Source organism: Emys orbicularis, chromosome 6 (assembly GCF_028017835.1).
Source record: "Emys orbicularis isolate rEmyOrb1 chromosome 6, rEmyOrb1.hap1, whole genome shotgun sequence".
Taxonomy (NCBI): domain Eukaryota; kingdom Metazoa; phylum Chordata; order Testudines; family Emydidae; genus Emys; species Emys orbicularis.
Window position 1 is genome coordinate 17,382,674 of NC_088688.1, and position 22,846 is coordinate 17,405,519.

Sequence of the window (22,846 nt, forward strand, 5' to 3'; positions counted from 1 at the left end):
GTGGAAGCGATGTCGGTGGGAAAGCATCTCCTGCCGACATAGCGCTAGTGTGGACCGTGCAAAACTTGCGTTGCTTGGGGGAAACTTGTATCACACCTCTGAGCAGCGTAAGTTAGATCGACTTAAGCGCTAGTATAGACCTGTCCCTAGTCTTTTTGTTTTCTTTGTGCACCTTTTCCCATCAACATTTATTATTACATGTGATTGGAGCATTTTCTAAACTTTTATTCACTTTTTTACAATTGAGCTTACAATTAGGGTAAGTTTCTAGGCTCAATTATTACAACACCCCTTTTTCCTTACTGTGTGAAAGGACAGAATGGTGAGCAATACCAGCAAGGGGGGGGGGGCAGAATAGCTCAGTGGTTTGAACATTGGCCTGCTAAAACCCAGGATTGTGAGTTCAATCCTTGAGGGGGCCATTTAAGGATCTGGGGAAAAAATCTGTCTGGGGATTGGTCCTGCTTTGAGCAGGTGGTTGGACTAGATGACCTCCTGAGGTCCCTTCCAACCCTGATATTCTATAATTCTACTGGAAGCCTAGAGATGCTGGGAACTAGAGTGAACAAATTAGTTATTTGACCCATCCTATATGCCAGGGTGAATATTGCAAAATAAAAAGAATATGGTGAGGACAGTGTTGTCATCTCTTGTGATTTTATCATAAGTCTCCTGATATTTGGTGTTTACCTTAAAATCTAGCTCCCAAAGTCATGTTGTTTTGTAGAAATCTCAGCTTTCATTTTAAAAAGTAAGTTTCTTGTCCTCACGGTAGCTATGGAAACGTGGACCCTAAAATTTCAAACTTCAGAAGATAAATGAAAATAACTCAAATTTTTAAAAAAATCCTATCATTTTGAAAGACAAGTTTATACTGTAATTATTTGGGGTCTGACTCCTGGTTTTTGCATGCTTGGAATTGGCAGTACTGTGAGATGGAAAAATCAAGGCTGATCAGCTTTAAAAAGCAGCATGCTTTTGTTAATGGTTTAAACTCCTGTCACTGCAGACCAGACTCCTAGGAGCAGATGAAACAAACCAATCAACCCCCATGCAAACCAAAACCGGGGAGCTTTTTTACACTGACAGGAGGTGAGCTAGCTACATAAGCAGGGACATGCACATTATTAAATAGCTCCATTGAGGAAAAGTTACTTCCCACGCTTTACCTACAGAGGGCATCCCAGCTCATTCATATGTAGACTCAGTGAATGCAGTTGCTGGAAGCAGCAGGGCTCAGGTTTTTTTTTTTTTTTTTTTTTCCAGTGGAATCTTTTCTGTGATCCGGTTGGTTTCTCTCCACTCTCCACGTTTTCCCTTCCAGCCCTCCACTTCTTCGGATCAATGGATGTTACAGCTCTAACTCCCATCTCACATACTGCTGGTGGACAGCTCCAGTAACAAGTGAGAGCTTTACATCCCCCTTTTCTTTCCCCTTCTTTTTCCCCCCACTCCAACATCTGCCAAGAAGGAAGAAAACCACGAGCTTTCCCTTTTGTATTCTTCTGATTTTTTATTTTTATTTTTGATAAATACATATATATTTTGTACTTTGCCCAGCTGTGGAAATGGAGCAACCCCCAATCTTTTGATGCACCCTGGTTCGCTTTTTTGCAGTATTTTTCCATGTATGGTTTTCCAGCAGTGGGAGCACCGTTCCCCACCTTTCCCCCTTTTCCTTGAGTTAGTTTCCTAACATAATCTGGAGGCTTGGCGGCTCTTGGACTGAATATAACTTTTTTCCCTCCACATCCCCCAACTCCCCCTTTGCTGAGCCTTGTCAGTGGGGACTGGAGAAAAAAAAAAACAGAAGAGGAGGAGGCAGAAAGGGCAGTGTGTGTGATTGTTGCTGGTGCTCAGGACCCAAATCTCTGTAGGTGTGTGTTGAAATATGGAGAATAGTCTTGGATGTGTTTGGGTACCAAAGCTGGCTTTTCTACTCTTCGGATTTTCTCTGATCAGCCTGAATCTTCAAGTCACCGGTAAGTGATCGCTGCCTTATTTGTCTTTTGCACTCCATGGAGAAGGGTGAATTTTGCAAAACCCTAAGGAATGTGCCTGTCTCTTATGTGTTATCAGAGTTTCCCCCCCTCTTTTGATTTTGTTGTTGTTGTGGATCGGTGTAGGCTTTTGCAGGTAGTTGACATAGATTGGGAAAGGAGTGAGGCGAAATCTGGTTTAGAAGCACCCTGAGCAGCCTTTGAAAAAGGAAAACCAACTGAAAGGAAAGAAACCCATAAAAATAAAGGAGAAATGTGGGAGGAGGTGGTGATAGCATATGTGTGTGTGTATACACTGGTTTGTATTCTCTTTTGCACCTGACCACTGTTGCAATTGGATTTATTTGCCTGTGGCTTTTTTTGGATCTTCGGGCTGAGATGGGATCTATAGATTTATTTATATTTTTCAGATGGCAGGGGAAGGGTAAATGATGAAAAGCAAAATATTAGTTTGCAAGATGGAAAATGTAGTTATTTGCAGAGCGTCTCCAAACTCCATTTGATTGATATTCTTTGGGGCTGCCTCTCTCTCTTTGCACTTGGCAGGCACATTTTCTGATTAAAAATGGCAAAGCTGGTTTGTGTATTGAATTAGGATAGAGAAGGAAAGAGGGGGTATTGATACTGTGATGCTCAGGAGCTGTCCGTGTTGGAGGCAGAGAAAAGCTGGGAATTAGAGATTTAAAAATAAATAAATCAGGAATTGGAGTATTATTGAAAAGTGTTAAGAACTAAGAAAGTGCAGCTTCAATTTGTAGGTGACTGTGTGTGTGTGTGTGTGTGTGTGTGTGTGGAGAATGTATGTGGGAAAATATTATTCTCCAGTGATCATTTTTTCTCCAGAAGAAAATGAGCTGTTTCATTAGGAGCAATCTTAGAAAGAGAGAGGCATGAAAAGCAAAATAAAATAAAATAAACACACACAAATTGCTTCCACACCAGCTGCTGCTGAACAATAGAAACCGATAACACCCCCCCTCCACACACACACACACACACACACACACGCCACTAAAGCAGCTTTTTTTTGTGATGGAGAAAGTGCTGCATATGAAAGCCTTTGCAAAAAGATCTTTACCCTAGACTAGTATCATTCAGAATATCAGCTGTATGCAAATAGAAATGCCTTAAATTGTTCCTATAGATGATGCTTCCTTTAAATATATATATAATATATATATATAACATATATAGATATATGTAGATATGTATGTTTGGCTTGTTTTGGAGAGCTAGTAAGTGAATTGGGAAGATGCTTCTGTTAAATACAAGAAGGTTCATTGTGTGTGTGTGTGTCCCTCAGCAGTGTCCTCTGCAATTACTTGCATGGAAGGTGGGACTTGGGCAATCAGAGCAGGATAATAGGTGTCTCTCTTGAATTTCCACCTTAAAGGCTAGTAGATGGGAGACATGTCAATGATCCTCCTTCTGGAATGATGATTGACTTGCAGACTTCTTGCGGGCATATGGCGAGTTGGGGTTGTGTGTGCGTGCAAGAGAGAGGAAGGGAGTGAGAATACACACTGCCTTAATGATGGGGGGGGGGGGGGAAATGATGTCTGATATTACGCAGAAAACTCATTACAGGAGCAGGTTGTTTCCTAGCTGTATAATTTTTTTTTTTTGGTACATTTTGGTTGTGCATTTCACTCTCTATGTATAATGTGTATTTATTGCACTGCTTTTTGGAGGCATGCATCTCTGTGTTGTACCAAGTTCCCTGATCTGTCCTTTGCAAGCTAGAATTGTGCAAAGTTTTCCCTATGGTTAGCCTCCAGATCCTTCCTGAGATTGTTGTTTTGAGCCCCCTTTTCACAATCTCTGGATTCAGCTGACAAAAGAAAAGAAAAGAAATCCTGCGTCTTTAAGGAAATGTTGTTCTAGTGGCTTTGGCCTCTGCTCATTAATCTCTGAGTTTCCACTACTCTTCTTAGTAGCTATTTTCTCTGTTCAGAAACCTAGCAGGGGACTGATTGCGAAGAAAGCATAATTCACTCTATGAAAGGACCAGTAGGAGGTGCCCTTAATAAGGCCAAGTAGCTGGTTTGCTGTTTGGCAAAATTCCCATTCGGCAGGGCATTTAAAGACTTTGTTGACTAGTAACAAAGGGCTTATAGAGATGCAACACAATGGGACTGTGTCCTTTCACACTTTCTAACTAAACCCCAAAGCTGGTTTGGAGATGTAAGAATTTGTTAAAAACTTTAATAACAAAGAGCAGCGTTGCACAGTGTCAACATATGAGGAGGAATATGCTACTTTTGTGCCTGAATGAAGTCATTCAAATCCTTTCCATTCACACTTCCATTGTCTGTAAGATGCAAAACGTTATGTGATAGGCGATCAAAAGTAAAATCCAAGAAAGAAAGGTTCTTTTCCCTGCACAAAATATGAATGCACAGAGGCATATGTTACTGAACAAGAATTGATGGGCAATGTTCACTGTTTTGGAAAAAGAACAGGAAAAGACATGATTAATTAGAACCAGATCTCTGACTATTTAGCACTTAATACTGGAAAGTAATCACATACATGATACTATATAGTTTGCTTGCCGCTCATAATTAAGTAAATGCAAACTACTCTTTGGTCTGGAGGGGGAAACAAAAACCAACATGCTTATTTATTACTTTACTCCCACATCTGGGTATGCTGTTTAGCATGGTACAACATGTCAGAACCTTGCGGTGCTTGGGCAATATGGCAATCCCTTTCTCTGTGAGTGGTGCAGTATAAATCGACAGTGACTTGTCACAACATCCATTTCACACGCAGCAGAGTTGCCCTCTGTGTTATGACGCGTGGGTTATACGAGTGTGTTAGCTTAGGCTTAGGGCATTTGATTACATAGTCTTAAAAGTTGTGATGGTTATGAGTGAGGGCAAGCATTTCAGTCTACATATTTGCAGCTTCGTCTTTTTATAGTTACTTGATTTTTGTGTACACAAATACTATTTGCCTTCTGTTTCTCTTTTTACTTCCTTTCCCCCCGTCCCAGTTTGTGCAGAATTAAGGCCAAATCCTGCTCTTAGTTGCACATGGGTAAATCTGGACTAATTCTTTCAATGGAGTGTCTCCAGATTTGAAGTCAGAATTTCATCCTCCGTTTATTTCTCATTCCTGAATTCCCCTCCAACGTACTTCCCAGCACATAACACAGCACCAGCTGTCTATTCTGGAATCCAAGCCATGACAGTGCCACCACGATATAGACAGCCATACTATTCAGACTTAAACCAAGTCTTCTGGAGTGAGTGACTCCAAATACCCACTTGAGGTCCATGTGGAGTTTTGTCTGAGTAAGACCTGCATAATTGGGTCATCAGTGTCAGACAGGAGCTAGTACACTGACAGTGTAGTCTGAATTTCCCAGTGGGTCCTTTATCTGTAACTGACCCCTCCCTCTGCCACCACACCAGCATCTTTTCCCTCTGCTAGGGGAAAATCTAGTTTTGTATCACCAGTTCTGCCTCATGAAGTGATCAGCATTAGATTTGTGCAGTGTGCACGTGATATGTCACTGTATTCTCTTTGGCTTCACTTTGCAATATTGCTTATCACTTGGGTTGTGCTTTTACCTAGTCTCCAAGATATGTATAGGCACGTGCGTGTATTCTTTATGCTGCCCAGTTTGGTTTCTTATAGCGCATAAGTGGCATTTCATGAATTCCCTCAATGATATGCTGCCTTTAATAAAATGTTTTCTTTGATGATCTTTCAGAGTAACTCCTCACAGTCTCACAACGCACTTACTTTCATCCACACCTACTTTAGAGACCCACCATTGAAGCTCTGGCTCTTATTTTCTGCCTAGTAAAAAAGAAGTTATAAAATCAAAATAGTTTTCTATGTGGCTGTTTGTACAGCAAATGCAGCTACAAGGATACAGTTTCTAAACTGATTTTGCAACTGTACTTCTAATGGAAGAGATCATTGTGGAGGAGATCACTAAAAAAATATTTACTACCATACTGTAATAAGTTTGTCCCATCGCAGTACTTCACAAACTTGCTAGACCGAGGTGTCCCTGATTTTCTTCTTACACTAGTTGTAAACCAGTGTTACTGTGTTGGCTGCAATGGAGTTACTCCTGATTTATGATGATGCAAATAAGTGGAGAATCTGTCTTTTTACACTGGTAACTAAGGGTCAGGTTCTGGTCTTAATTACACCAATGTAAATAGGAATAATTTCATTTACATCAGCAGAGTAACTCCATATTTACAAGAGCAAAACTTGTAGGAGAATTTGACCCTCAAATGCAGATTATATTTTCCTGTTTATAACTTCATTTCTGATTGAAATGCAGAATTGTTATAGACGGAGCCAATGCAGACAATCTCTCTTTGTTGTAGTATAAATAGAAGTAAATTTCTGAAAATGTTGGCTTTGCCTGTGTAAAATGAATAATGACAACATTCCACAGAGGCCTTCAAGACTAATTATCTAAAGACAGAATTTCACATGGTTTTGTCAAAATAATCCCTAGGGTGAATCATTGACTTACATTTTATATCTCTAGTACAATCCAAGGTAAACATATTAGGCCTAATTCTGATTTCAGCTATACCACAATTATACTAATGTATCTTCACTGACTTGAGTGGAGTTGCTCCTGATTTGAACCACTGTGAGATCTGCATATGTAGGGTTCCATCTTGCAAGTTGTTGAATGCCTTCTATATTCATTGAGTCAGCACCTGACAGAAAGCATGTCACCTCTCTGAAGTCTGGGCTCTATACTTTCAAAAAATTGGGTAAATTATTGACTTTGTCATTTTGGGAAGCTTTGCACACCCCCAAATTCAGATTTGCACAAGCAACCTCTTTGATTTGCGTATGCATACCTGAGATTCTGGGTGCACAAAAATTAGGTGTCATTATCCCTACTTCTCAAGCCCAGGGGACAGAATGTTGAGTGTAAATTTAAAGACTGAGTTGAGGCCATACTGTTATGCTGATTTTAGCAGCAGAATCATTGTACTATATTGTACCAGACCTCCTGTCAAATATTAAAGATTTCCTTCTCAAATGTTATGAGCATTTGTGGGGATTTCCCAAGTTGCTATTGGTTTTGATCCTCATGAAATAACAATTAGTGTGTTCATTGGATATGCACCCACTCTCTTCCTTTCTTTCCATAAAGTTTGCTGTCTTTTTTAGCACTCTTTCTGATGATAAGCAACTGTAATTGCTAACTAATGCTCAGAATGCTTGATGCTTGTGTATCCTAGTTTAATGTTGGTAGAATGTCTTTGTCTCAAAAGAGATTCTGGCCTTAGAGTCTATGAATTGCTTTAATATCTGCTCCATCCTCTCTTGAGGTTCTATATACTGAACTTCCAGGAAGTTGGACTTATTGAAATAAATACTTCCCAATATCCTCTACTATGATCTTACAACTGGAAGCTGGGGAGAAGTGTACAATAAACACACGGGAACACACTTCAAAATGTCATAATCACTAAAATACCTGATTTATGCTCTCAATTTCCCAGACAATTAAAAGTAGCCAGTAACAAATGAATACAATCAGGAATGTAATTGTTTTTAATATGAATACAGAAGAAGATTACTTGTCATCTAGGATTTCTGGTCATGAATTATAGAAGATGTCCAAAGTCCAAGGTACCCTGCAAACAGAAAATATAGACTACGCAGTGCAGTTGCTGCTGTCAGGTGTAATAATATACCCTGTAGAATAAATAGGAGATCACTTTGAATTGTCAGGCTATAATTCTACCATTGGGTTCTGGAGATTAATTGAACTGAAGGTAAAACTCATCTGACCAGAAGAGCCCTAAAATGGAAATATAGTCTCAATTCATTTTTTAATTTTTTTTTACATAATACATGATTCCATAGTCTTGTACACACCTGCCAATACCTGAAGGGTTCAGATACTATAGTGGTATGATCTATGTATATATATGGATGGGATATATGGGTAGCTAATTTCTATGCTTCCAGATAGTACTTGCTTGCTGCTTTTCTCTCCTCCTCCTCCTCCTCAAACTACATTAGCTCCCATTGCTGTTTCCTGTTCCCCAAACTTCTTGATGTCTTCTATTACAGCCACCCTTCCAACTCTGGGTTAATCTCCACCAGAGTAGTTTTGCCCACTGCTCCACTAGCTTTCGTTACACCACCACCACAGTGGCTATTTGATGGAATGGATGGATGGATGGAATAAAGTGATTTTCTTAGACAAAAGACCAAGGAGAACAAAGAGAAACTGTGGCATGGTAAATTGGTTTGAGGCTAATCTTGCTCTCCCTACCTGGTGTTTTGATACAGTAGAGGGTATCTACATACATTCTGTATGAAAAAAATATTGGTACGTTGGCTTTGTCTCCTTTCCCTGACTGGTTATGGATATGAGAGCTGAGTCTTAAATCTCCAAGGGAAAATGCTTAGGGCCAAATCCTGGCTTGGGTTGTTCATGCCTAAAAAGCTGCAGGCAACAGGGGAACACTGAATCACAATTTATCTGTCCAATTCTATGCCCAATTCTGGTTTCCCACCAAACCTACAGATAATTAGATTAAGAAATTCATCCATTTTAATGCCAGAAGGGACCTTTAGGTAATTTAGTCTGATCTTCTGTATAACGCGGGACATAGTATTTCACCCAGTTACACCTGTACTGAGTCCAGTAACTTGCCTGATTAAAGCATCTCTTCCAAAAAGGCATCCAGTCTTGATCTGAAAACCTCAAGAGATGGAGAATCCACCACTTGGTAGTTTGTTCCAATGGTTATTCACCCTCACTAGTGATTTTTTTTTGGGGCCTTATATTTAATCTGAATTTGTTTGACTCTATCTCCACCCATTGGTTCTTGTTACATCTTTCTCTGCTGAATTAAAGAGCCCTTGGTATTTTCTTCATATGACACCATGATAAGTCACCTCTTGATGTTCTTTTGGGTAAGCTAAACAAATTGACCATAGAGGCACTGATAGTCTGTGTATGCAGCCTCACCTGTCCCATTCCATGTCATTTATGCTGCTACTGTCAGGAATATTCTGTGTGAGACAAGGGAGGGTGACCATGAGAGCAGCCAATAATTAGCCCCATAAATATTCTTTCAGGGGCTCAGTCCAACATTTTCCTATTGACATTGTTGTTTTCATCTTTGAATATATTTTAAGGTGTAAGATAAAAGAAAAGTATCTGAAAGCCAAAAATGGTTCAGCAAATCTCAGGAATCTCTCTGCTAGGGATGTCTGAAGGCCCATGACTATATTAACTATCTGACTGACAGCTAAACTGGTAGGCATTTCCACCTGGCTATAGAGCTCCAGCAAGCAGTAATTACAGGAGATGTTGCAGTCCAGGGCAAGGTCGATTGATATAATTATATAAAGCACTTCTTTCTAGGGGAAGGATTTCCAAAAGCATTGTAATTTTTTTTTTAAAGTTGCTTCCTTATGAGTTGAACAGACTTCTAAGGAAGTAGTGGGGTACTTGCAGGATACCTGCAGGCATACCAAGTGGAGTTAGGTACTTTAGTCCCCAGCTATGCCTACTTAAAAGGGCTCATTTGGTGCTCAATTCACATGCTGACCTCCTTCTTCTTTGAGGTTCTCTCTGATCCTTTCCCTCTTGCTAGCTGAAGACTAAAAAGCATTTAAAAACTACTCTTTGGGGGTTCTATCTAGAATATCCACCCTTTCCCTCTCTATTACATGGGGGGGGGGGAGTATTTTAAAGAACTCTGTTGGGCCTCAGTCTACATACTCTTCTTTTTCTCTTTGCCCTTTGCTACCTCTCTAATGCTCAGGAAAAAATGGCACTTAAAAATGCCCCCTCAGCTTTTCCCCTCCTTCCCTCTCTCAGATTCTCCGAAGCTGATGACACACAACAGAACATCTTCAGAATGATACCCTGATGCAGTGACCTGGTTCTGAACTTTACCTTTGTATTACTCAAGCACTGTGGGCTCTTGTACAGGTTGAGGTTTTGTTTGACATTGTCTTGGTGGCAGGTGTTTTTGTAAAGCTCCTGATAGGCAGCTAGAAAGCTCAGGTTTTTTTAATAGCATTTTTTTTTATTATGAGTCTCATGGAGAAATGTTTGTGTGAGCTCACCAAGGAAACCCTTGGGCTTCGTAGTGTGTGTGAAAGTAGGTTGGAATTATATGACATTTCTCCGTAGTTTGTGTGCTGGGTTGTGTGGGTTTTTTCCCCCTGATTCATCAAATGTTGTAAATTTCATAGGCATTTGTAAATTTCACGGTATCTTTCACACAGTATTCCTGTTATCCAAAGTAAAAATCAGTTTATACTGGCTCACCTCCTTTTGTATACTGTGTATGCGTCTGAAACAACACTTGGGGAAGGAGACTTCCCTAACTCCCCAGCCCTTATTCACCGCAGATTCACCTCTTTTGCTTTAAGAATGAAACCTCCAACACAGTTCTCTGCTCACAAGATTGAAAAGCTTCAGCTGAATCAGTGAAGAACATCTTGTTATACACCTGAAAGTATTTCAAGGCCTTAGATTTAGACTTTGTTTTAGAAAAAGGAGGTTGGGGAAATTTTTGGTGAAAGAAAACTTTTTTCGGATAAATTAAACATTTTAATGCAGTGTTGGAAACTCGAAATGAACATGATTGTCATATCACATAAGAATATCAGTGTGAAACTGGCTAGTTTCACTTCTGTTTCTAATCAGTCTCAATTTCCTACTTAGGATGAGTGAAATGTAAAATTGACACTATGATCTATGTAGCTTTTTGCAGTAATTGAAAGATGTCATTTTGTGGCCACCGACAAATGAGAGTTTCCTTGCCTGCTACAGGGACAAGTATAATGCAGCTGCTATTTTATAGTTCAAAAATTCCCCTCAACTGGCCCAAATGTGGGAAGCAATATTTGACAGAGTTACAAATGAAGGATACCAAAAATCATTCATGTGAGAAACTTTAAAGTGCTATAGGAGTCATCCCATTAGTGCAAATTATTCCTTCTATAAAACACAATTTCATGATTCTTTCTGATGTAAATAACTTTTGGGAATAAAAGAGAGGGGGGAGACCAAATTTTGGAACTAAAACAAGTGATTCCCATGGAATGATAGGTACATTTCAGAGGTATCTTCAGTTCTAATGCAGAATGTTACATTCTGACTCCCTATGCATTCTCTTTCTCTCTCTCATCAGGACTCTATATTTGTTCTTTCTTTGGTTTTCCTTAATCTGAAATAGAGATGATGTAGGCTGAAAAGCAGGGCCGGCTTTAAGCCAATTCGGCCGATTCCCCGGAATGGGGCCCCGTGCCTAAGAGGGCCCCGCAACGTCCGGGGCTGCCGGCGGAGCGCGGGGGGGGGGGGGGGAAGCCGTGTCCTGTTTCTCCCCCCTACCTCCAGCGCTTGCACCGCCATACAGCTGATCAGCGCAAGCCTGGGAGGGAGGGGTGAGGAGGAGGAATGCGGCGTGCTTGGGGAAGAGGCGGGGCCAGGGCGGGGATTTGGGGAGGGATCCAATGGGGGCAGGGAGAGGGCGGAGTCGGAGCGGGGGTGGGGCGCGAGACAATTCGCGTCCCGGCGTGGGGCCCCGCACCTGCTAAAGCCGGCCCTGCTGAAAAGTGTTGGGGAACGTGACATAAACAAAACAGCTGTACTTCCACACTGTTCCAGCAGCTTTCCTAAGCTCTAAGTATTAAAGAGTAAATTACATTTTTTTAAAAAAGAAATCTGTCCATGTTAATGACCTAGAGGTTATAATGACAGAGAAAATGATTCACTTAATATCTGGGGCCAGATACACGTCTGATGTAAATCTTCATTGACATAAATGGAGTTACACCAATTTAGACCAGCTAATTTTTGTCTGAACAATAACCTTTTAATGCAATTTGCAAATGATGATTTTGCATGTTCCACATCATAACAAAGATATTAACTCTTTCTTCACAACCACAGTAGACTAATCAGGCTTTGCTAAAGCAGCTGTACTGATATTAAAAGTGTTATTAACATCACTGCTGAGGCTATTCTAGCATCAGTAACACAATCAGGTTTTCATCTTTGTGCAGGGAATTTGTTAGGACCTGGTATTATATTATTAAAGTATTAGTTATATCTTGATTTGGGCATAATTGAATTGTATCATATTAATAAAACACAATTAAAATCAATGGCATATGATACTGCTGTGAGGATGTGGGCACTTGTGGTTGTTTATAATGCTCTACCAACAGTTCACATGAAACAAAAGCATGGATAGTTTTAAAATGAGCAAATTTTCCAGTACTGATGGGGTTTTTTTCCTGCTTAAATGTGTATGCTGGCAAAGAGCCACCCCAATCCCTCGGCACAGTTGCTTTGTTTTGGATTGTCTTTGTGAATCAAGAGTGAAATATTTTTAATCTCTAACAGGCAGTGAAATAATGCTGGGTTTTATACTCTTTCTCAAGCTTAAGCTCCATTTAATGCAAATTCTCAAAGTATTGCAAAGTGAGACCATGAATTGAGAATGACAAGGCAGATTCCAATGTGCGGTGAGCCTTGTCTGTTAAACATGCAGCGCTTTAGACACATTGTCCAGCTATTTTTATCATCAGCTCTCATAGTAGATCCTTAGAATGGGAGATGCAGCTGTTAAACATAGCTATAAAACTAGCCAGCATCACAAAGTGCTTTGAAACTGTGAGTCTTGGGATAATAAGTTCAAATCCTAACAGAAAAACTGGAGTGGAATCTGAAATAGAAGGATCATAGTGGTGTGCTCCCAGGTCTGTGCTGCGCCGGTGATATTGTTCTTATTGATGAAATCCAACATTGTCCCTCAGGGAAGTAAAAAGAGAGCTATAGATTCTTTGCTGGTTATTTCATTCACTACTCATCAGAGGTGGACACCAACAAGCACTGGTGGCACAGAGGCCTCCGGCTGTAACAGTAGTGCAAAGGAAAGATACTGCAGTGAAAATGCAGGATAAACAAGATTATCTGTCACTATGAGCTACGAGACTTAGAGAGCTGTAATGCTGGGAGTCTGTTATAGCAAAAGCCTGGTCAATGTTGTACCATTAATTATTTTTAAAGCAGTACTCCTCACTGTTTTTAATGGGAAATGCTGCTTAAAAATTGAGAGTGATTTGGTCCCATATTACTAAAGAATTCTCAGACTGTGGATAAGTGGAACTACCTCGGTGCAATTCAAATGGCCTTTACATTTGATGGGTATTCAATGTATTTTCTTGTTCACGTTGCGAAAGTCTGCCTCTGTAAACGAATTCTGTGTGTGATCATTAATATGCCAACTAACTGATAGGCACTATTTAGTTTTGATTATTACTGACATCTTCTCTGTTGTCAAAAATTGCAGTGGATTACTTTGTGCTGTGCTCTGTACGATGCCCTATATCAGTATATTCCTGTATGATATGCAAATGTGATGTGTCAGAAGTAAGTAAACCTTTTATGCGGGCTTGGCCAGGGTCACTGCTTGACTGAGAAACTTCCAAAGAACACACAGTTGCTGTGAGAAGCGAGGCTGATGTTTCAGTTGGTGGCATTTTTCTCAAAGATAAAACTGAATCAATGCTGCAGGTCATAGAGACATAAAGGTTAAGGTCAGAAGGAACCACCAAGTCATCTAGTATCACAGCACACCAACACCACCACGCATCCACACACTAAACCCAACATCCAAAATTTGATCAAAATGTCATAGCCCTGAGGAAACTAAACTATTATGAGCCACAGGCAGAGAATAGGAGGGACCAAGGGGCACTAGTGCCCCAAACCCTGCAACAGCAGGGAATTAAGTGAGATGTACCCAGATGATTCTGGCAAGTGACCCACATGATCCTGGCAAGCAACAGTGGGCCACAGTGTTTCTGGAAATACTCATATTTTTGGCTGAAATGTAAAACCAAAATCCTAACCACTTGTGGTTTATTAATGATTCCATGTCTCTTTTCATGAGCAGGGGTGTTACTACTTGTGTCTTGGCAAAATTCCAACTTGGTTAATTGCATTCTGCTTCCCTAATTTTCCCTTTCATTTTTTCAATCAGATAAATTATTTTTCACTTCCTTTCCTAATCTGCTGTGCAGTGGACTGTTACATTTCTCCTACCTTCCACTCCAGAGGCAGCTCCATTTTAGTCGCGGGACAACTCCACTGTGATGTCAGTGGTGAGACTATGCTTAATGTTAAGTAAGTGTGAAAATCTTTACAGAATTGGGGATTCAATTGGTAAAACACTTTCCTTTTAGAAGAAAAGTGCTATACAAATGTAATGTGTTACTATTATGAAAGCTAATCCTACTAATACTGATACAACCCAAATGAACATGTGAGTTAGCTCAACAATAAATAAAACTTAAAAGGTAGTTCCACAAAAGTATAAAATAAGGATTTATCCTCTCTTCATTTATCCCCAGCTAGCTGGATTTTGTTATTCATATTCCCTGAACATGTGTTGCTTCGCATATAGGAGGAATGTAGCACATAAGAATATTAGTGGATAATTGTCTCCACAAAAATCCTAGGAATGTGACTTCCATGAGGGAGTAATTGGTCTTTTCAAATTATGTAAGAATAACAGGTTAAACCTTCTCCTGAAGTCATTTGAAGACATCTGTCACAAACTATTACACTGAAGAAAAAAATGTTCTTGCTTTCGGTCCATTGGTCTTTGAATGGTAAGTGGAAAAACACTCCCTGGTAGCTAAAAGCTTCTTTCCCCCCCTCTCGGTCATCACTCCAGATAATTTTCTTTACATTCTCTGCCCTGGTGAACTGAAGAGCAGATGGAGAACGCCCCTCTGTATTCATATGAGCTATCACAGGTGACTTATGCACATTACCGCTAACGTCACCACTCTCTTCATTACACACCTTCTGGGCAGATGTACAGCAACCCCACACAGAAAATTAATGACAACAGTAAGGCAAAAGGTAAATAAGAAAATCAGGGGCATATGTACCCTGGCTCCATACTCTGTATTGCAGGAATGGCCACATTTTCCCCACAAGAGGGTTTCATTGCCAACTTTCTAGCAACATAAGGGTTACAACGAATGAGGCAGCCCATTCTGCTCTTTTTTTGATATTGCCATGCATGGCTTTGTAGGTTTTTTTGTTCTGTTGTATTGTGGTGAACCCAAGCTGCAGGCTCCTTGTGGCAGAAAGTCCACTTGAACAGAGGAGTGGGGGAGAGTGAGACAATGGAACATTAAATAAAATATATTTTAAATATAACAGGTGAGAAACATGTTAGTAGATATAGTTAATGAGACTGATCCAAAGCCCACTGAAGTCAATGAAAGACTGATCATTGAGTTCAATGGTCTTTGGATCAGTCCCAGTAACTATAAGTTCTGAACTAAGTGAGCAGATTTCATGTCCTTGGTTTCTTGTGGTTTAATTTGGTGTGTATCTTCAAATATGTAATAAATCTACCTCTAATCTCTGAGGAAGGAAATTGATGGGTTCCTCAATGGTATGAGAGCATCTGGTTCCTTATCCTTTCTGTGGCCCAGTCACTAGAGGGTGACATCATTCAGTTAGCATATTACAGGTACTCTGTCTTTTCTTAGTGTGCTACGGGTATAAGAAAGATTCTCCCTTCCCCACTCTTAGTGTTTTAATGTCACAGTAAACACCTAATTGTCTTTGTCACTGTGTAGGACAAATAGACATTTGGATGTCTGCACTCACTCAGATGAAAGGCTCCTTAGCGTACTGCACAGGTAGATACATAGTTGATGCCCACACTCTGAAACCCCATATCACTGTTAAAATAGTTTCCTGTATTTCAGTAATTATTTGCTTAACTTAAAGCCCAAGTAGAATAGTGTCAGACCTGTTCCGCTCTGTTACACTAGTCTGAATCTGGCGTAACTCCACTGACTTCAGTCGCATTATATTAATCAGGTGTTACGCTGATGTAAGTGAGAATCATGGAATCTTGGCAGTAAGTGCTTTAATTTACTGGACAAAAATCATGCTATAATTTGCATCCTTCAGTATGGGCCTGCAAATCCCTCTAGAGTCTGTGGGCTAAATTCTGCCTTCTGTTATATTTAGTGATTTCAGTGGGAGTTGCACATGTGTGAATGAGAGTAAAATATAGCCCCACGTATATTCACTGTTTAACAGAAAGCGAGAGAGTTTGGTAGACTGGTAGTAAGGAAAACAATAGTAGCAACCTAAAATGCTGGAAATGCAATTAACTCTGATAGAAAAATTGCAGATAAACACCACAGTGGTAATTATTTCCCATCTTCTAAAGTGATATGTAACATTTGAGCAAACAAGCTGGAAGGATTTAGCTTTAACAGCAGATTTAGCTGCTATTGGTAGGGACAAAATAGCCTTAATATTATTTGGGTTTCTGAGAACCAGAAATTTGCTGCCAGATTAAGCACACCCTAGCAATCATTTGTCACTGTGTTGTGATGCTATTTTCATAACCTAAAATAATAATGTGCACTGTAAGTCATGTATATAGCAATTTCTCTTCCCCTTATAATATTAGGAAATTTCATATAGTTTTGATCTATAGTGTAAATTAGGCCAACTATGTCTTCATTAAAAGAAGAGACTGTAATAATGAAACCATGTAGTGTAGTGTTGCAGGGTTGTTTTTTTTAATTATGAACATTCTGTTTCCATACTCGTGCTTAAATTGGCATTGAGCAACATATAGTCAATTAATCCATATGTCCACTTTCTCTTAAAGAGATGATGTTTCATTGAAAAAAATCTGTATCTGTGATCAGTGCACCATTTGTTAAATAAGCACGTTCTAAATAGAAATTTAGTGACTCCTTCTATCAAGTATAATAGTTAATGCTATTTGGGATCATGGTTTTGAAGAGAAGATGTATTTCTATTCTAGCATTTACTAGGTTATATCAAAAGTGAAATTTAATGTAATGCAAACTCTCACTACCCTGGATTTTCCCACTTTTGCCTCCAAAAATGACAAACAGGGAATTTAACATAAGGAATGAATGTGCTTGTAACAAATGATTGGAGGTAAATCAAAATTGCTTTGCACTGAAATTTGGTGAACTATGACTTTTAAAGCCTCTGCAAAACCCCAAACCTAACCAAATGTCTTTAGAAGTTTGAAAAAGTTTTATTGACTTTGATTAGGATTAGGATTTGTTTTCCTTTGTTTTAATTTTCTTCCGGGTATCTGCATTTCCAGGTATCAGCAGAAGTTGACTTGCTTATTAGCCATGAAAAAGGCTGTTTTTGTGGTATTCCCTATCTGGCCAAACCCAGGAAACACTGCCAATGTCTTAAGAAAGCCTGTATGCAGTGTCGTTGTAGCTGTCAGTCCCAGGATATTAGAGACACAAGGTGGGTGAGGTAATAACTTTTACTGAACCAACTTCTTTTGCTGAGAGAGACAAGCTTTTGAGCTTACACAGATCTCTTATATTCTAAGGTTTCCAATGGTTCAGAGGACTTTAAATATATTTAGGAAAAAGTAGACTGAGATTAGATTCTATAGGCCTGATTCTTTTCCCATGCTAGTGTGAATCAGTAGTGACTTAATTGAAGGTGATGGAGTTGCAATAATGCAAAACTGTTATCAGAAGAAAGTTAGGTGCTGCAGGGCTAAATTTTGCATTCAGTTACACTGATGTAAATGCAGTCACTCCAATGTTTTCTGCTTAAGTTGAACACTTAAGAACAGAACCTGTCCCTAAGGCTCTACAGGCTGCCATAGAGACATCAAGCTCTCTCTAGCAAGAATTTATTCCATTTGATTGGATTTGTTTCCAGCTGAGTTTTTCAGGAAACTGGAATAATTTTTATATATCTGTGTTTTGTGAAACAATTGGCTTGATATGTGCAGAGATGGTAAATGTAGAGACGAAGAGGGGAAATATTGATTTGTAATGCATTAAAGTTGAGTTTCCTACATATAATATATTTTTCATGGTTTTGATGGAAATGTTTACCCTGCAAGAATGTTTGGGGCAGTTGGATTTCAGTATTTCCCAGTTTGAAATTTGTGATCCTTCATTTAAGTGGGTGTTTAATTTATGTGAGCAATCTAGTTAAAATTGTATCCAACAGTGAAAATGAAATCAATTTAATATGAAAGTCCCAAAACACTGTACCTTAACTATAAGTGCTATAACCAAGTAACTGCTATTGCAACAGACTTCCATTGTCTTTTTATCTAGGTTTGCACACATGTGGGGCCAGAGCATCATAAGCGTTTGGGCCAGATTTTCAAGGGCTCAGCAGTCACTTTTGGGGACAGATTTTTCAAAAGGGCTCAGCACCCATTAGCTCTCATTGTGACACTTACAGGCAGTTTTTCCAAAGAGTTCACCCCACCGGGGTCTGATCTCCTTTGAAAATCTGGCCAATTATTTTTTGTGCACGAATGAGTACTGGGCTCCATTGAAAATCTGGCCTATAGTATAAAAGGGATATCATCAACCTGAAATGGAGTCATTCAAAAATAAAAAGGGGTCTTCCTGCCAGTTTATCTGATGTTACAGCTGTATTCTCCTGTTTTAAAAATGTTTCTCTCCTCTGTTGCTCTGTGAAGGACCCAAACTTCTCTCCCTCATAGGGGTGTTGGGAGGATAAATATAGTAAAGATTGTGAGGTGCTCAGATATCAGAGTAATGTACAAAATAAAATCAGCTCCTCCTTTCACTTTTTCCACTATACTATATCATTTCTTTATTTCCCTGCTAACAATGGAGCTCATTCCCCTGAGCTGCTTTCTAATGTTGTGTGAGGAACACAGGACTACATCTGGCTGTGCTGACTTAGGTGTCAGGCTTCATTTGCTGTTGTAGGGAAAAAAAACACAACACCCTGAAAACAGGTCTTGTAATATAAAACAAAACCCCCCTCTCAGTCCATGATCAAATTGAAAGCTTGCTTTATGTTCTGCTCTCTTCAGGACAAATCCAGGGCCTAGGCACAAAGCCTGCATAAACAGCCTTTTTCAAGGGAACCTGAGCACAGAGCTTAGAGCCCAGGAGATGTGGCAGTAGCTGCAAACCCTCTACCGAGTGGGGTTGCTGAACATGTGTAGTGAGGAACTCAGGCCCTGATTCAACAGTCCATCCTTAAGCACGTGCTTAACTTTAGGCATGTATTTAAGACCCTTTGACTTCAAGGAGGCTGAAGCAAGCGCTTAAAGTTAAGCATGTGCTCGAGTGCTTCGTTGGATACAGATGGGCTTGGGCACATGAGTAAATCTTTTGCTGAATTAGGGCCTGAATGTCTGTCTCACCAATCCTCAACTCTGTGTTGCGCTGCTGTGGAGAGTGTCTGTAGGAGTACAGTATTACAGCATGCAGGGGACACACGGTCCTGCTGCATGCATGGCTTTTCTGTACTCTGCCAGCAGCTGCTCAATGGAACTGACACATCAGCACTGTGTTTAGTACCTTCTTGGGATTTGGAAGCTCATGCTGAACTCTGCATTTAGCCATGTTTAATGTAACCCACACACCTCCTAGGTGTGGTGCTCTCTCCCATCTAGTGGCACCAAGACCACTTCGAGATTAATGAGTCCGCTACAGCCTTAGTTAAGGGCCATGTGGCTTTTAGCTCATGCAGTAGAGGCTCATGCATTTAGCTCCAGAGGTCCTAGGTTTGATCCTGCCTGCCGGAAACCGGGGTTTGTCGGTGTTACATTAGCTTTGATTAATTTGGTGGATAGAATAATTGTTTGATTATGTTTCTATTTCTAGGTTAGTCATTACTTTAAAATGAGCCATCATCACCAGTGTAGAGGTACATGAGATCACCCTTTGCCACTGCTCATTTCCCTTCCTCTCATGATCCCTGGGAACAAATGTAGTAGTCTCTTCCGTTACGAAGTCAAAGGGTGGGAAGACTTGAGTCAAATATCTGTTGTGACCAATGGTTTGGAAAGCATCCTCCGATCACTTGATTTGAAGCAATACAAATATTTAGAAACTTACCAAATGCAGTCAGAACTCTTTGAAAGCCCGTCATAAAAGGACATTGTCAAGGTGAGTAAGGCCCTAATTCAGCCTGCTTCGGCGTTCTTTGGGCGAAACTCATCTCTGTGCAGATGGCCAGAGAAGGTCTGTGCACTGGGGCGTAAGTGGGACCTAAGTGGTACTTATGCCTGTGCTTAAAGGGAAACGTCACCTGTTCTAAAAAACAAACAAACAAAAACAAGTAAAACAGCATTTGGGCATTCTTGAGCCACCTTACAATAAAAATAATGCCTAGCTCTTATATAGCACTTTTCGTCAGTAACTCTCAAAGTGCTTTACAAAGAAGGTAAGTATTATTATCCACATTTTACAGATAGGAAAACTACAAGCGTAACCCACATATCACTCAATGTGGTGCTCTGTCCCCCTCTAGTGGCAGCTGGGCCACCTAGGGAGGTTGATGAGCTTGGTACAGCCTTGACAAACCGAACGGTCTCTTTTAGCTCAGGTAGTTGAGACTTATTCTTTAAAACCCAAAGGTCTTGGAGTCAATCCTTGCTACTGTTGACCCACACAGGGGCCCTGCATTACCCAAAATGACAACCCATCTTATTTGTATTAAAGAGGAGTGGGATAACAACAGTAAGACGTTTCAGATTCAAGCTTCCAAGGATGTTCACTATAAAACAATATTATAGAAAAAACTATGGAAAATATCTTGACAAGAGTCCTTTAAAAATGTGTTGTCTTGTGCCAAAGCATAGTTAAAAATGTGTCGGCCTTTGCACTCTAAGATACCAATTCCTTCTGATCAAAATTACCCCCTCATGCAGTGGATTTACTACATATTCTACTGTGCTGTTTGTGTAGTAAATTAAATACAGTCAGACCTTGTTAATCCATGTCTCATTTGGTCACCTATGCCTAGGTGACCAAAAGCTCCATGTGGTAAACAATGTTAGAGTGTCCCCGTGCATGAACTGAACCAGTGTCTCGTGTAGCCAAATAGGCATGAAGTTCACATTGATTTAGATTAATCAGGTTTGATGGAAATGTATCAATGGCTTCTCTAGTATACCACTTAATACACAGGAAGATTACAGGTATTCTGATGGTAAGGCCTCTCATTCTGCTGAGTGATTCAGGAAGTTTGATAGTTGAAAGGTCTATGTTCTGTCTGCCTTTCTGATGAAGGGTATGCACTGATCCAGCTATCATGGCTGTCGAGGAACAGGGAATGGACACTCATGGTTATTCTTTTCCTATGTAAGTCCAAGAATTTTCCAATAATTTTACCTGGGGAGTTGCAAAAGTAATTCAGTAGTTAGATGGTGCCTTCACTCAGGGCTTCAGCACTTACTCTTGACAGGAACAATCACATTTTCCTCAGCATTGTACCTGTACTAGTCAGGATTCTATGTATCTCCCTTATCAAAGGCTGGAGATAGATTTATTTTCCTCTTTGGTAAGTTACCACCAAACTGAAGCCCATCCTTGAAACTAATGTGCTGAAATCAAGTACTCAAAGAGCTTAACAAGTTTTGGGGAAAATAAATCTACTTCCATTTGCACAAACTACATGTACATTTCATTTTATTAATGTATGTAGCACTTTTTTCTCCAAAACATAAAGTAAAGGTCACAGCAATAAGCATTCAATAATAAATATGATTACTGCTTACTGTAAAACACTTCTTGTTTCACAAATTCATTTTTTTAAGGCCAGAAGAAACCATTATGGTCATCTAATCTGACCATCTACATACCACAGGCCACACAGAACCTCCCCCAGCAATTCCTGCATCAAGCCCCTAATGTCTGTTTGAGCTACAGCAAATCTTTTTGAAAGTCATCCTGTCTTAAGTCTGTGTTACTCCATCATCCTCTCCTTCTACATGTCTCATCTTTATGCCTTGACATAAAACTGAAAGTTCTTTGGAACAGGAATTGTGCATCTTTTTCTTAATGTTTGTACAATGGGGCTCTGATCCCTAGATGTGGCCTCTTTATGCATGTGCTTTAAAGAAAGTTCTCCAGAAAGTGTAGAGAGACCACACTTCCCGTGCAGTTGTTGATTCAGTCTTTTGGTTTTCATGGGAGGCACTGCATGCTGGGTAATGGAAACAACAACAGCGCACAGGACAGGCTTAGTGGCAGCCTACAGCTAGAGGGTAATAGGAAGTTTTGTAAACTCCGTTCTGAATATAGTTTCTTTCATATTAGAGGCTTTATCTTAAGCCTGGTCTGCTCGTCTGTAAGATGCTACAGGCGCTATGATAATGATGATTATTACCATCAACACAAACAAACGGCATAGCAACGGGTGTTCCTGAGGAAGAGAAGATACATCTCTAGGAGAGAGAGCAAAATGTGGTGAGATGGATTTTTAAATTACTAAAGATCAAAAAAACTAATCGGACAGAATACCAGACAGGAGCAGCATAGTTCAATGGGTAGGGCACCAAACTAGGTGTCAGGAGACAGGGATTCTGTTCCTGGGTCTGCCATTCACTTTACGCTTCACTTTCCTTTGCCTCTGTTTCCTCATCTGTAAAATGGGTATCATGATATTTACAATCCTTTGTAAAGCATCTTCGTATCTACTGATGAAAATTGCTATATAAAAGTTAAATATTATTAAAACAGAGCAGGGAAATTATCTCAGAAGAACTGACATTAGGAGAGATACTAGGGAATGGTGGTAGAAAAATGAACCTGGGTTAGAAGAAGAAAGAATTGAGCAAACAGGAAATTGGGGGAAAATAAATGAAGAAAACTGGATGCCAGCATGAAATGTAATAGTGGGAGTTTTATAATGAAAGCACTCATAAATAGGAAACAAGCAAGGTGAGAAAAGAGAAGGAGGCTTGAGAAACAAGGCTAAGTCCAAATTAGAGGTCTTGCATGGTCAGGACTACCTGAAATGGCTGATG

General features: G+C 40.0%; 1 protein-coding gene across 1 annotated transcript in view; it reads left to right on the forward strand.

Annotated features, from left to right (window-relative positions):
• The first annotated feature begins 1,891 nt into the window (after positions 1-1,891).
• The window catches only part of DCC (DCC netrin 1 receptor), a 923,941-nt gene continuing 902,986 nt past the window's right edge, over positions 1,892-22,846 (forward strand). Inside the window, exon 1 of the mRNA XM_065406266.1 lies at positions 1,892-1,982. Within this exon, the coding sequence (XP_065262338.1) occupies positions 1,892-1,982 (91 nt within the window). The remainder of the gene's footprint in view (positions 1,983-22,846) is intronic.